The sequence below is a fragment of the Scatophagus argus genome, chromosome 8 (assembly GCF_020382885.2).
Source record: "Scatophagus argus isolate fScaArg1 chromosome 8, fScaArg1.pri, whole genome shotgun sequence".
Lineage (NCBI taxonomy): Eukaryota > Metazoa > Chordata > Actinopteri > Scatophagidae > Scatophagus > Scatophagus argus.
In genome coordinates, this window is record NC_058500.1 from 6323824 (window position 1) to 6338832 (window position 15009).

A 15009-nucleotide genomic window follows, 5' to 3' on the forward strand; every position below is an offset into this window, starting at 1 on the left:
TGGGTTAAATGCAGAGTAATTAGTAATTTTTAATAAAGTAAAATTAAATTATTAAATTAAAAATTAAAATTAAAATAAAACTTCTACGTACAGCAGGTAATGTTCGCTTTCGTACCAGCAGGTGGCTCTCCTTCAACAACTGAGAGCTACAATCTGTAAACAGTCACGGTAGACGAGTTCCGCTGTCACAACAGACTAAAATGACAGACTCGGGGCCAAAGTTCAAAGTTTTCAAGTTCTTAAAGATCGTTATTAGTAGCGTCGTCATTATAATCGTGTTGTTATTTACTATAGCGTCTCTCAGGACTCTTTCACTGGATGTAAATCTCGGGCTTCAACTGGCACATTGGGAAAAGACGAACAACGTCTCGCTTGTCATAGACCACCGTCAGAGAGAGGAGCTTCTTTCAAATTTTAAAGGTAATTTGCTTATTCAGATAATTAAAAGTGTAGCTGAAGAAAATGCGGATGAACCACCACTGACAGACGACAGGCTAACTGTTTCCGCTCATTCATCCAGAGGCTATCCGGATCCCCACAGTGTCATTCTCAGAGACGGAGATCAACAACACGGCGCTGCTTGAATTTGACAGGTTCCTCCGAAAAGGTAACAGTTAAATGCTGGCACTATAATATGTGAGACACCGACTTGTCTTATAACTGATACGCAGTCAGTGTTGTGTTCACGGTGCGGTTTAAAGTGGCTTCAGACTGTCACATGAGCTGACCAGTTCAGCAGTTCAAGCTAACTGCTGTTTGTTGGCTAACGGCGACAGTTGTCATTACGTTCATTTGCAGAGCACAACGACAGCGAGAGATACAGAGAGGGAGAGCACAAAACATATCAAAACAAATCATACAGCTAGCTTTAGGTTGCATTATTTATCAAGCTACGCCCGATTTCACGAGAACCTGCACATGTTGTGGCATTTTTGCTCGAGTTGTTACACTCTTTATGAAGAATTAAAAAGAAAGCCCGGCAATCAGTGTTGTTCCTCGCTAATATTTTGGGGGAATCACATGAGACAGATTGAAAAAAAAACGTGAGGAAAGAAGAAACAGACTTTAAGTCTCTAGTATGGGTTCAGCTCCAAAAATACTGAATCCTGCATTTACCAAACCCCAACCAAAACTAGCTTTTCCCACAGTTTGAAGGCTAACCTAAATGCATTCGTAGGACTATTTTTGCAGACTCTTGAGCTACAGAGTTAGTTTTTCATATCAGTGGAGTTGACCCTTAAATCTTGCATTGTTATTCCTGGTTTAGCCTTCCCAACAGTTTTCTCTTCAAGCTTGGTTCATCATGAGTTGGTGGCCAACTACAGCCACCTGTTTTGGGTGCAAGGGTCGCAGCCTAACCTGGAGCCATACCTTCTGCTGGCCCACATTGATGTTGTACCTGCCTCTGAGTCGGATGGCTGGGAGGCTCCACCATTTTCTGCCAAGGAGATAGATGGCTTCATCTATGGGAGAGGGACCATAGATGACAAATGCTCTGTAATGGTGAGAGAATAAGTGATACTTTGTGTGATGTTGCTGTTAAACAGTTTTACATATATATTTATTTATTTACTTTTCTTGTGGAAGCCAGGCTAAACTGATATGCTTTATTTGTTCCAGGGAATACTTCAGGCACTGGAGTACTTGCTGATTAAAGGCTATGCTCCACGCAGAGGATTTTACGTTGGTCTTGGTCATGATGAGGAAGTACTGTAACTATTCATAGAACTTGTACTTTTTTAACTACTTTTTTGTGATCTTAATTAAGATTTAAAATACCATATTTGACTGATTCATTCCTTTGGTATTTCCTTGTAAAGGTCAGTGGTTTCCATGGAGCAGTGAACATAATGCGCATACTGAAGCAGCGTGGTGTGCAGCTGTCGTTTGTTCTGGATGAAGGCCTGGCAATACTTGATGGAGTGATCAGTGGTCTTGAAGGACCTGCTGCTCTGTGAGAACATGCCATGCTCTAGCGTAAACATGATATTTAGTTTGCAGCTTTTTCATAGTGATAAAGTAAATAATTTGTCCAAGCCTTACACCTTAACAGAGTTCACAAGCATAGTCTACAGTTGCAAGTCTCTTTTAAACTGTCAAAAAGATATAGGTGATTGATCGACTGTTTTAAAAAAAAAATGTTTTATCTGTGTGTGTGTGTATGTGTGCACATGTTTTGTAGAATTGGGGTAAGTGAAAAGGGTTCAGCCACTGTGAAGCTTAGTGTGTCTATGGTCCCTGGTCACTCCTCAATGCCTCCCAGAGAGACCAGCATTGGGATCTTGGCTGCAGCAGTGAAAAGGTGAGATTTTTTTTTTCCACTTCAGATTTTTAGCTCATTTATTATTATATTCTGGTCAGTTTCTGAGTTAATGCTATACCATATGTTTAACTGCGTTCTGCAAGACCTTAACTGTGTCATGCAATTTCCTCAGACTAGAGGAAAACCCCATGCCCAGATTATTTGGTCATGGGCCTGAACAAGGAACCTTTGAGCATCTGGCCCATAAGGTAAGGGGAACCAACTACTTGTCTACTAAGGATCAAAACTATAAACCTGTTCATTCTCTGCCTAATGTTTCTCAGTTTCTCATTCTCTGACTTCAGTTCAGCCTCCCATTGAAGTTCATAATGTCAAATTTGTGGCTGTTCTCCCCAGTGCTTGGCAGGTAACCTCATCCCAAAATTCACCCAGAATGGTTTCGTCTAGTGGTCTACTTTGGAATAATGTTTTTATGTTTTGTGTGCAGGGTACTGGAAAGAAGGCCAGATACTAATGCTTTGGTTAGGACAACCACGGCAGTCACCATGTTTAATGCAGGAGTTAAGGTACAGTTATTAATATAAAATTGAAGATACAACATAATAATTCACAGGAAAATACATTGTAAACAATTCAGTATTCTTTAGAAACTTAGTGCTTAAATCTTTCCCACCTTACAGGTGAATATCATCCCTTCCCTTGCTGAAGCTCATGTAAATCTACGAATCCACTCAGCACAGTCATTACAAGAGGTAGTTGGATATTTTCTCTCTCTTACTTATTTTGAAAATTTCTGATATCTTGCCATGAATATTCTGAGTTGAATAAGATGTATGCTGTCCCGTTTAGGTCCTGGACATCATCCAGTCTACAGTGGCAGACCAGCGAGTGAATATAGAACTTGTTGAGGGGTTTGATCCTCTGCCTGTCAGCTCTAGTGATGAAAAGTCCTTTGGCTTCCAGATCATTAAGAAAACTGTGCTGGACATGTTTCCAACAGTTACAGTTGCTCCAGGTAGAATCCAGATAGATGGGGCTCCGGTCAAACAAAAGTAACTTCACATGTTGGCAACAAAGACAATGCTTACAGCTGTAAGAAGGCAGGACTCAGAAATGCTGATCAGGTTAAATGTATGATAGCTTGCTCTTTCTTAAGCCTCCACACTTTAATGTTCTAATGTGATATTTCTAAATCTTTCTTCATTGCCCCTAGCTTGGTAAAAGTATTTTTTGCACTGTATGATCAGTCATCAGACAAATAGAGTCTATAATTTTTATTAATATAACACAATAGTGATGTGGAAATTATGTGATGATAAGATGAAAATATCGAGGCAGGATTTGAATGTCCAAATTAATTATATAAATGGAGTGATTAAAAAAATAGAATAATAGATCCTGGAAGCCTGGGACAAAATCTTATCAAACTGGGTATGCCTTGTAAGGGATCAGCTACTTTGAGTTTTAATGTTAATGTTAGACAGAGTCAGGTGTGAAGAAGTTTGGATGAGCGGTTCTCAAAAAAAGCTGTCAAGCAGTCAGCCTGATCCAGCTAAGCAGGGACATTTTGAACAGACACTTCACTAGTTTACCTATATAATTGTGCACCTTCAGGGCGTATCAGTCATAGTGGTGTTGATTTATTTATTTAAGAACAGCTTTTATTTCCTTTTGTGAGCTTTTCATATATAATGTCTGAATGTGCAGGTATCTGTATTGGGAACACTGACAGTCGACACTTCAAAGACCTGACCAGTGATGTTTATCGCTTTGCCCCTGTCTGGTTTAAACCAGGTGATTCTCAGAGGTAAGAATCTAGCTTGCATAACATTGAATGAAAATAGTCTCAAAAAGCCTGCTGCAGAGTAATTTCTGGCCAACTAAAAGGCAACTTCTTGAACTTGAACTGGTCACGCATTTATATTCAGTTCAGTGCAGTTTATTTATATAGCGCCAATTCACAACAGAAGTTATCTCATGACACTTTCCAATTAGAGCAGGTCTTGGCCACTTGGTGACAGTGGTGAGGAAAAACTGCCTTTTAGAAGGTCAGTAGGTATTGAATTTTGTTTTTAATGATTAACATCTTGACATCAAAAAAGGTCATAAAGTCATAGCTGTTGAGGGTTACAGGGGTACAAGGCTTGAAAGCACTATGGCTCTCTGTCAGCCTGGCTACAGTGCTGAACAGAAACCTGGGGTTATTCTTGTTATCCTCAATTAATTTTGAGTAATAGGCTGCTCTGGCAGTCCATACGGCCTGTATGATCTAAGATCTGTCTTGCCTGATTGAGTGAAATTCTGTGAGTTTGGAGGAACGCCATAACCTTTCAACTTTTGCGCATTTTGCTTTAATACGCAAACCTCATTATTATACCATGCCGCTAGTCTCTTTTGCTCTATGTGTTTCTTTTTTAGCAGGGCATTAGAGTCGATTGTTAATTTCAGTGAGCTTGCAGCACTGTCCACAAAGTGGTCAATTTGAGAGGGAATACAATTGGCATAAGACTTTTCTTTAGCACTGTAATGTTCTGCGGTACCGGGACATGATAGTGATGTAAATGACAACAGAATTGCTTCCTTAAATCACAAACTTTTTACATTGTTACCTTTTGAACCCCTGTAGTAACAAGAATTTTTTGAGTTTTTGTCCAGTTTACTCCTCTGTTTTAGTAATAAAAGGCAGTTATCATACCATAAAGTGTTTTCTTCTTCTTTGATACCATAAAGGAAATGTTTTTTTCCCCTTTCTTAGATTCCATGGCATCAATGAAAGGATTTCCAAAAAGAACTACGAGGAGCTCATAGTATTTTACTTCAGTCTGATTCAAAATTGTGACATTCAGAAGCTCCCTGAGCCTCACAGCTCTGTCCATGAACTTTAAGGAAGTAACAGTGTGGATCATAAAAACTCCATTCTCTTCAATTCAAATGGCTGTGTTAGTCTAAATAATTTCAACAGCACACAGGACCCTGACTGATTGTGTAGTTAATGAGTTTCAAATCAAATGATGTGATTCTGCATTTTAGGGTCAAAAGATGCAATTTTCCAGTGTGGCTTCATTGTAAAAAAGGGATTTTTTAATCTCAGTTAATGATACACTGTATTGACCTAGCTGTGATGAAATGAGCATGGAATAAATGGAGCTTCTCTGCATTTGTAATTAAGATTTTGTGGTAGACTGCTGTGATTATGGTACAAGTGAAGGAAATGGTTATACTGTGAATCTTGAAAATGTGAACTTTTGATGGTACACATAAGTTTTAGTTTCATGACAGACTATAAACACACATGCTTCTTACTGTTGAAATGCTAAACTATGATACTTTAAAATGTGATGTCAGATTGTAGGTTTACAGAATGCTGTACTGTCACTGACTGATTCATTAAAATTAAGACTGATTTGTAAAGGTGATTCAAACTTGCACACAATCTTTAGACAGATAAAAATGGTGACTTCAGATGATTACTGAAGATGATAATTCAAGAACAACTAATTTTAAAAACATGTGAGCCAATTATTCTATGGTTATTTACTCAATTAATTGTTTATTAGTAATTATCATTATCATGTTCATTACCTTTTCCTTATTAATAAAGCTCTGGATTGGTTAGCAGATTGTGATATTTTATACTATTTTCTTTTCCAAAGGATATTTGATATGGCCCTTAACATGTTGGTTACTGTGTACTACTCAGTAACCAATTGGATGCAGCAAGTCCAACAACAAAAATAACATGAAGTACAACATAAAAAGAAATTTGTTTAGCCGTATATGATTAAGGTTTTATTAATCTTTAGATCTGAAAAATTAATCAAAACATGGCATAATAATATCAGAGGGAGTTGTTGTGTCTTTTATTTTACAAATACCTGATAGACAAGGAAGAACAAACATAGAACAACCAACCATAGAACAAAACCAAACAACATGTGCCAAAGCTTATCTGAGAATCTTTTGGTATTTTATTAATTATTATTAACTTTTTGATTTAGTAATATTTATTCATATTTATTTACACTTAGACAGTATAAATATGTGCAACACACAACAGTGGTTTCATTGTGCTAGACAAATCAAATCAAGCAGTGGCTAAATATAAACCAACGAGAAGGCACATAGGTAATAGAGTTAGATACACCAGCAATGACATATCTTTAGAACAACCATATAATCAGGCCATAGCAGATGAAATGATAACATTATCAGTATTAATATTACAACTTATGGAGAGTGAAATTATTCAAATGCACCAGTTTCAGTGCTGGTCATAACTTTTTTTGAAGATGATGGTTTCTTGTGTTTATTGTTTTTTGTTGTTGTTTGAATTGTTGTTTTGATTCCCATTTCCACAGTTGTCGTTCCCTTGGCTATTGGTGGAATCTCGATTACAGGGAGGTTTCTTTGTTGTGGTTGTAGTAGTGGAGGTTGTTGTAGGGGAAGTTGTGGTTGTGGTAGTGGGAGCTGTGGTTGGATCGTTGTTTGGATTCATGTTTTGATTGCTGTTTTGATTGTTGTTTTGATTCCCATTTCCACAGTTGTTGTTCCCTTGGCTATTGGTGGAATCTCGATTACAGGGAGGTTTCTTTGTTGTGGTTGTAGTAGTGGAAGTTGTGGAGGTTGTTGTAGGGGAAGTTGTGGTTGTAGTAGTAGGAGTTGTTGAAGTTGTGGTAGGGGAAGTTGTGGTTGTTGTTGTGGGAGTTGTTGAGGTTGTTGTAGGAGAAGTTGTAGTTGTTGTCGTGGGAGTTGTTGAGGTTGTTGTAGGGGAAGTTGTGGTTGTGGTAGTGGGAGCTGTGGTTGGATCGTTGTTTGGATTCGTGTTCTGATTGCTGTTTTGATCGCTGTTTTGATTGTTGTTTTGATTCCCATTTCCACAGTTGTTGTTCCCTTGGCTATTGGTGGAATCTCGATTACAGGGAGGTTTCTTTGTTGTGGTTGTAGTAGTGGAAGTTGTGGAGGTTGTTGTAGGGGAAGTTGTGGTTGTAGTAGTAGGAGTTGTTGAAGTTGTGGTAGGGGAAGTTGTGGTTGTTGTCGTGGGAGTTGTTGAGGTTGTTGTAGGAGAAGTTGTAGTTGTTGTCGTGGGAGTTGTTGAGGTTGTGGTTGGGGAAGTTGTGGTTGTAGTAGTAGGAGTTGTTGAAGTTGTGGTAGGGGAAGTAGTGGTTGTAGTAGTGGGAGTTGTTGAGGTTGTTGTAGGGGAAGTTGTGCTTGTAGTAGTGGGAGTTGTTGAGGTTGTTGTAGGAGAAGTTGTAGTTGTTGTCGTGGGAGTTGTTGAGGTTGTGGTAGGGGAAGTTGTTGTTGTGGTAGTGGGAGCTGTGGTTGGATCGTTGTTTGGATTCGTGTTCTGATTGCTGTTTTGATCGCTGTTTTGATTGTTGTTTTGATTCCCATTTCCACAGTTGTTGTTCCCTTGGCTATTGGTGGAATCTCGATTACAGGGAGGTTTCTTTGTTGTGGTTGTAGTAGTGGAAGTTGTGGAGGTTGTTGTAGGGGAAGTTGTTGTTGTAGTAGTAGGAGTTGTTGAAGTTGTGGTAGGGGAAGTTGTGGTTGTTGTCGTGGGAGTTGTTGAGGTTGTTGTAGGAGAAGTTGTAGTTGTTGTCGTGGGAGTTGTTGAGGTTGTGGTTGGGGAAGTTGTGGTTGTAGTAGTAGGAGTTGTTGAAGTTGTGGTAGGGGAAGTAGTGGTTGTAGTAGTGGGAGTTGTTGAGGTTGTTGTAGGGGAAGTTGTGCTTGTAGTAGTGGGAGTTGTTGAGGTTGTTGTAGGAGAAGTTGTAGTTGTTGTTGTGGGAGTTGTGGAGGTTGTGGTAGGGGAAGTTGTTGTTGTAGGAGTTGTTGAGGTTGTTGTTGGGGACGTTGTGGTTGTAGTAGTAGGAGTTGTTGAAGTTGTGGTAGGGGAAGTAGTGGTTGTAGTAGTGGGAGTTGTTGAGGTTGTTGTTGGGGACGTTGTGGTTGTAGTAGTAGGAGTTGTTGAGGTTGTGGTAGGGGAAGTTGTTGTTGTAGGAGTTGTTGAGGTTGTTGTTGGGGACGTTGTGGTTGTAGTAGTAGGAGTTGTTGAAGTTGTGGTAGGGGAAGTAGTGGTTGTAGTAGTGGGAGTTGTTGAGGTTGTTGTAGGAGAAGTTGTAGTTGTTGTCGTGGGAGTTGTTGAGGTTGTTGTAGGGGAAGTTGTTGTTGGGGATGTTGTGGTTGTAGTAGTAGGAGTTGTTGAAGTTGTGGTAGGGGAAGTAGTGGTTGTAGTAGTGGGAGTTGTTGAGGTTGTTGTAGGGGGAGTTGTTGATGTTGTGGTAGGGGAAGTAGTGGTTGTAGTAGTGGGAGTTGTTGAGGTTGTTGTAGGGGAAGTTGTGCTTGTAGTAGTGGGAGTTGTTGAGGTTGTTGTAGGAGAAGTTGTAGTTGTTGTCGTGGGAGTTGTTGAGGTTGTGGTAGGGGAAGTTGTTGTTGTAGGAGTTGTTGAGGTTGTTGTTGGGGACGTTGTGGTTGTAGTAGTAGGAGTTGTTGAAGTTGTGGTAGGGGAAGTAGTGGTTGTAGTAGTGGGAGTTGTTGAGGTTGTTGTAGGAGTTGTTGAGGTTGTTGTAGGGGGAGTTGTGGTTGTAGTAGTAGGAGTTGTTGAAGTTGTGGTAGGGGAAGTAGTGGTTGTCGTAGTGGGAGTTGTTGAGGTTGTTGTAGGAGTTGTTGAGGTTGTTGTAGGGGGAGTTGTGGTTGTAGTAGTAGGAGTTGTTGAGGTTGTTGTAGGAGAAGTTGTAGTTGTTGTCGTGGGAGTTGTTGAGGTTGTGGTAGGGGAAGTAGTGGTTGTAGTAGTAGGAGTTGTTGAAGTTGTGGTAGGGGAAGTACTGGTTGTAGTAGTGGGAGTTGTTGAGGTTGTTGTAGGGGGAGTTGTGGTTGTAGTAGTAGGAGTTGTTGAAGTTGTGGTAGGGGAAGTAGTGGTTGTAGTAGTGGGAGTTGTTGAGGTTGTTGTAGAGGAAGTTGTGCTTGTAGTAGTGGGAGTTGTTGAGGTTGTTGTAGGGGAAGTTGTAGTTGTTGTCGTGGGAGTTGTTGAGGTTGTTGTAGGAGAAGTTGTAGTTGTAGTAGTAGGAGTTGTTGAAGTTGTGGTAGGGGAAGTAGTGGTTGTAGTAGTGGGAGTTGTTGAGGTTGTTGTTGGGGACGTTGTGGTTGTAGTAGTAGGAGTTGTTGAGGTTGTGGTAGGGGAAGTTGTTGTTGTAGGAGTTGTTGAGGTTGTTGTTGGGGACGTTGTGGTTGTAGTAGTAGGAGTTGTTGAAGTTGTGGTAGGGGAAGTAGTGGTTGTAGTAGTGGGAGTTGTTGAGGTTGTTGTAGGGGAAGTAGTGGTTGTAGTAGTAGGAGTTGTTGAAGTTGTGGTAGGGGAAATAGTGGTTGTAGTAGTGGGAGTTGTTGAGGTTGTTGTAGGAGTTGTTGAGGTTGTTGTAGGGGGAGTTGTCGTTGTAGTAGTAGGAGTTGTTGAGGTTGTTGTAGGGGAAGTTGTGCTTGTAGTAGTGGGAGTTGTTGAGGTTGTTGTAGGAGAAGTTGTAGTTGTTGTCGTAGGAGTTGTTGAGGTTGTTGTAGGGGAAGTTGTGCTTGTAGTGGTGGGAGTTGTTGAGGTTGTTGTAAGAGTTGTTGAGGTTGTTGTAGGAGAAGTTGTGGTTGTTGTAGTGGGAGTCGTTGAGGTTGTTGTAGGGGAAGTTGTAGTTGTGGGAACTGTTGTGATTGTTGGGGCAGAAACGTCTGAAAGAATGAAAATATTTTGTTTATCACGTTTTAATGCTGTATAGTCGTCATATCATATACAGCTGAGATATCTTTGTAGAAGACATAGCTCACATTTGCAGTCTGCTTAACTGTAGGTAAAATATATGAACATGCAGGAATATTTAATTCTCTGTCTCATAACAATGTTCCATTTGAGCTGTGATGTGGTTACTCACAGTCCTTCATGATCACAAATGTTTCCCACAATAACAAAAGTAGTTAATAGAAGATGAGCTAATTAATTTAGTGCTGATGTTAGTAAATCAAACGCACATTCAAAACCACTGCATGACAGGACATGATAGACAGTTTTTGCATTTTGGTTACCTGGAGCCAGGAGAGAATGCAAGTGGCTGAGGAAAGAGTAGTTGCCCTGTTTACAGAACTGTCCATGAAAGTCATCTAGGTCCAGAGACCAGACAAAAGCTCCTCCAAAGTTGTTAGCTATTAGGTAATTAACCTGAGGGGATCAAGAAAAAACACTTCAGCAGCAGAAGTCATGTTGACAAAATCTTTTTGGATTCTGGCAGTCCCTGCTGACAAAAGCAGTATGAGCATCACTGCTTCACATTGTAAAGATCTCAATAGTACATGCATTTGCTTTGGAATTGAGTGAAATAAAGATTCAAGACATATGCAAGATATGTTGATAGTGAAGTAATTGTTCAATTGAAATTTGTGACTGTGACTATGTAAGATTTATAACTGTAATATGACATATGTTTGGTTTCTCTGTATCGGTAAGTTTGCTGAGAAAGCTGAAGTTATCAACTGCTATAGCACTGCCATTATTCTGCAGTTAATCCGACCCAGTGATAAGAATTAGGAATATCTATACAGACATAGCGTTAGGGCAGCATGGTGGTGTAGTGGTTAACACTGTCGCCTCACAGCAAGATTCAATTCGAATCCCGTCTGGCCCCTTCTGTGTGGAGTTTGCTTGTGCTCCCTGCACCTGTGTGAGTTTTCCCCAGGTACTCTGGCTTCCTCCCACAGTCCCAAAAACATGCACATTATGTTGATTTACTCTATATTGTCTCTAAGTGTGAGTGTGGGCATGTGTGGTTGTCTTTGTGTGTCAGCACTGCAGTTGACTGATGACCAGTCCAGGGTGTACCCGCCTCTCGCCCATAGTCAGCTGGGATAGGCTCCAGCCCCCCTGTGACCTTGATGGATAAGCGGTACAGAAAATGGATGGATGGATGGACAGACATAGCGTTAACTTCTGGTTGATGGTATCATTTGCTTGGGCACTGCGTGTCATATAGAGGCACCAGTATTCTGTTGAGACTGTTTCACAACCAGTTAAAAACTACTTGTGGTATATTTAACCAGATTTGTGTACGACCAATCATTTAAACATATGATTACCTTGGCATTAAGGCTGTCTTTGTTGTCAAATCCAACCCACTGATCTTCTGTGACGGCATATGGGACTTTCTGATCAGGAATCATCTTGATTGTAACATCTTCAAGATAAAGACAAGTCTGAAAAGAAGGGTCAGATGCCACCTTTAGATCTCATGTAGTAAGTTAAACAGAAACTTGTCTCACTAGATACAGAAAAAGCAATTAGACTGCAATAAAGCTATTGATATAATTGAATTCTATTCACAGCATGCAGTTTTACCTCATAAGAGGCCCAGAATCCTTCTACACCAGTGTAGCAGCCATCCTCACCAGGACCACTGGCTGGTGTACCAACATTGCCGGTCGCAGACGCAGAGGAAAGGGTGAAAGCTCGCCCGTATGCCGCTAATCCCAAGTTTAGCTTTTGTGCAGGTGTTCCCTGGTCCCGCCAATACATCATAGCAGAGTCCTAAAATGTGGAAAATAAAAACCTATTAGAGGGTATCTCTGAATAGAGTGGTATTCTGGCAAAAAATATGAATCGCTACACTTGCAGTGTTAGAGTAGATATTATCTCCAGTGTCTTTGGCCCCCCGGTACAAGGGGCTGTGATGTCCTGTGACACTTTCCCAGGGGCCGTGAAAATCAAATGTCAGCACATTAATGAAATCCAGGTGCCTAATAAAATGCAGAGGACATCATGTTCACCAAAACACAGCTAATGAAAACTGCTAATCATGGGTAGAATATCAAGAATTACATTAGTTTAGTTTTACATTGCGATCTTTGAGATTTCATAACTGGCATCAATGGTGTCTCTCTCAGCAGAAACACTAGCGGTGACAATTAGTCTGTCACGGTTCATTGCCTGTCCCTCAGCCTCAAAGGCGTCTTTGAGCTCCTATAAAACACAGATGTAAGGTTCAGTCTCAGACAGCTATAAAATCTTCATGCATGGCATACACACTGTGGTGTATTTCTGACTTTGTATGGCCTTGTTCAGACCTGGTATTAACATCCATTCTGAGTGATCCAGTCACAAATTTTAAGTACAGGTTTGAATGCACCCAAGGCATTGTGGGTGCATTTAAGATGAGATCACTCAGACCATGTTTGGAGGTGGTCCAGGCCACATTTGACCACATTGTCTTAGATTAAGTTCAGAAAATCAGAATACTTGTACTTGAAGTTTCTCATGGCATCACTGTACCAGCCTGTCTTCTTTGAGTCTACCCACTGATTTCACCATTTACACCAAATTTATGAAAAAAAACAACAACATTTTATTGACGGTAAACTTGTCAGATTTTGCAAACACAGTGAACAGGAAGCAAATATAGGCCGATGCTTTGTCACTGCATTATAATGCGAAGTCTAAAATGCAAAACAACCGCTTGTGATGTGATCACTCAGGAAGCATGTTTATACTTGGTCTGAATGGTCCCTGTGTCACAGAAGAGAAATGCAGGATCTGACCTCGCACAGCACTGTGAATCTCAGCTTGTCCTCTGGTTGGCTTCCATCTCCTCCAGGGAACCTCCAGTCAAGGTTTATCCCATCAAACCCATTTCCTCTCATTAGTGTAATAGCAGACTGGATGAATTTTGTTCTGTTTGCTAGTGTTGAAACCATTGTTCTGAATCTGGTGAAAGCAAAACAGAGCTCTCAAGAAGGTGCTAAATAAGTGTAAGTAGACAGATAAATGAATTTGCCCGTGACTGTACATTTATCAATAAATGTACAGCCACAGGCTAGGCCAGATTTTACTCTCAAAATTATGAATTATGATGAATTGTGATCCACGTAATGATGCTTATAATTGACTTTTTTATCATTTATACAGTTTTCACAAGTATTAGTTTCACAAGTAATAGTAGGAGTAAAATCCATATTAAATTATTTTTCTAAAGGCTGTAGTGATTCATTTGGTTGCACCGAGTTTGCATTAGATTCAGCATAAAGTCACAATAGTTTGCAACATAAACAAATTTATTTCTTTATTTTTTTTTCTTACGCTTGTCTTTGTTCCGGTACTAAAAAGGCCTAAATATTAATGTAACTTACTTGTTTTTGTCAAAGGTCAAGCCACCAACTGCCAAAAGGGTTTTTAGAGAGGGATTTCTGTGGAAGCAAGAAAGGTTATTCCTGGCTGTGTAACAAAGCACAAAACTCTGAAGAATTTCCACAATATTACAGGATAAAGCACTAACTTGGCTTTGAGTCCATTAAAGGACTGATAGCGTTGTATGTCAGTTGCACTGCTGGGGACCAGCTCATTTTGGTCGTTTATGTCAGCAAAAGCATAGATCAGATGGGTACAGATGTTTGGGTCGATATCGAAAACTGTGACCTTCCCATCCTCCTCTCTGTTCTCAGCCAAGCTGTTAAAGTAACACACGAGCCTGGTGGAAGAGGCTGAGACATGAACGGAAATGATGATGGGTTTAATTAGCTTTTGATGACATCAATTATATCAAGATGAAGATGTTTACAAACAACAGTTGACTTAGGGATGTTATTCTTTTGCTCGTAAGATTGTTGAATTTGAATAATACATGTCATAAACTTACCCAAGCTGGCGATGATCAAACAGAGACCTTCAAAGGAATTGGTCAGTTTTATGTTACAAATGAAGTTTATCACATTGCTTCATACAAATTCTAAAATACAATAAAACCCCACAGGTTTTCTCATTCACTTCCACTGGCCTCTAGCATTACAGACAGGCTTGGGTTTATTTATCCAGGTTGATGCCTTTTGAGATTTCTATAGCCATTTCATTTTATTTTGTTATACTTTTTTAAAAATTGTCCCCAGTAGTCTGGATAATCCACACAACACACACAGTGAGGTCTGAGTGAGTGAAACAAAAAAATTCAGCATGGTTAGTGAAGCTAAGTGAGAAAAAAACCCAAAACGTTTAATTAAAGATTTATTAAACCAGTATGACTTACCTGCTGTTAGAGTGAACTTGTACATGTTTCTATATGGATAAACAGACAGAGAAGGATTTTTTTAATAAGGAGCTGAAAAATAAAAACATGATTTTCAAAGATTCACTCTGCATCATCTTTGGAAATAGTTTAGTTTAAGATTCTCTCTGTCATCCATCCATCCATCCGTCCATCCATAATTCTATTTTCTCTACTGATTCCAACAATTATTTTTGATGGATGTTGCACATAGTCACTGTCATTGATGTTGACGGCACCCAACTGAAACATTTAGGTGATATTTTCCAAGAGCATTAGATAAACACACTCTAGGCTGTAACTGCAATTGTTCTCATGCAACAAGTTTGAGCAGATAATGTGTGGTAAAAATGTTGCCTAGCAGGATGGATATTCCTCAGCATAATGACTTCAAAGTAGAGTTTGAATATTGGAAGGACCAACACTGTACCAACATATATTCAAAACCTAAGCACCTGCTTCTGAAATACTCTGTATCCAGTTTGTTTACAGGACTTGAGACATTTTCACATACATTTTATCAGGCTAACCCTAACCCCATCTGGAATCATTGAAGAACTCACAATGAGAATTTTAAGACATATTGGAATTGTTAAAAACATACTTTGTGATAGAAAGTGTAACAATACAGCTATCAAAGGTCACGGTTTTATGGAATGAAAACAACATAGTGCTCTGCAGCCACCCACACAT

At 39.8% G+C, this 15009-nt stretch overlaps 3 protein-coding genes across 5 annotated transcripts; 1 reads left to right on the forward strand and 2 right to left on the reverse strand.

The window, feature by feature from the left end:
- The first annotated feature begins 123 nt into the window (after positions 1 to 123).
- Positions 124 to 5674, forward strand: LOC124063678 (N-fatty-acyl-amino acid synthase/hydrolase PM20D1.2-like). 3 transcript variants are annotated; one of them, XM_046397556.1, is made up of 13 exons: positions 125 to 420; positions 521 to 607; positions 1268 to 1503; positions 1621 to 1707; positions 1821 to 1954; positions 2183 to 2302; positions 2436 to 2511; positions 2608 to 2669; positions 2751 to 2829; positions 2944 to 3015; positions 3113 to 3278; positions 3971 to 4070; positions 5019 to 5674. In XM_046397556.1, the coding sequence occupies exons 1-13, from the start codon at positions 201 to 203 to the stop codon at positions 5146 to 5148; spliced, it is 1569 nt and encodes a 522-aa protein (XP_046253512.1). In that variant the 5' UTR covers positions 125 to 200; the 3' UTR covers positions 5149 to 5674. The 3 variants fall into 3 exon arrangements, with proteins under 3 accessions (XP_046253513.1, XP_046253514.1, XP_046253512.1); XM_046397557.1 differs by lacking the exon at positions 5019 to 5674 and having other exon boundaries at positions 124 to 420; positions 3113 to 3355; XM_046397558.1 differs by lacking the exon at positions 5019 to 5674 and having other exon boundaries at positions 124 to 420; positions 3113 to 3327.
- A 392-nt stretch (positions 5675 to 6066) lies between these two features.
- LOC124063967 (probable serine/threonine-protein kinase DDB_G0282963) lies at positions 6067 to 10180 on the reverse strand. The gene is made up of 4 exons (XM_046398141.1): positions 10167 to 10180; positions 9397 to 9970; positions 9086 to 9222; positions 6067 to 8058 (listed from the first exon to the last, which is right to left on the reverse strand). The coding sequence occupies exons 1-4, from the start codon at positions 10178 to 10180 to the stop codon at positions 6570 to 6572; spliced, it is 2214 nt and encodes a 737-aa protein (XP_046254097.1). The 3' UTR covers positions 6067 to 6569.
- On the reverse strand, positions 10008 to 14323 carry LOC124063968 (acidic mammalian chitinase-like). Its single transcript, XM_046398142.1, has 9 exons — positions 14299 to 14323; positions 13915 to 13919; positions 13555 to 13796; positions 12821 to 12986; positions 12121 to 12245; positions 11899 to 12022; positions 11625 to 11813; positions 11366 to 11482; positions 10008 to 10454 (listed from the first exon to the last, which is right to left on the reverse strand). The coding sequence occupies exons 1-9, from the start codon at positions 14321 to 14323 to the stop codon at positions 10233 to 10235; spliced, it is 1215 nt and encodes a 404-aa protein (XP_046254098.1). The 3' UTR covers positions 10008 to 10232.
- Positions 14324 to 15009: the final 686 nt, after the last annotated feature.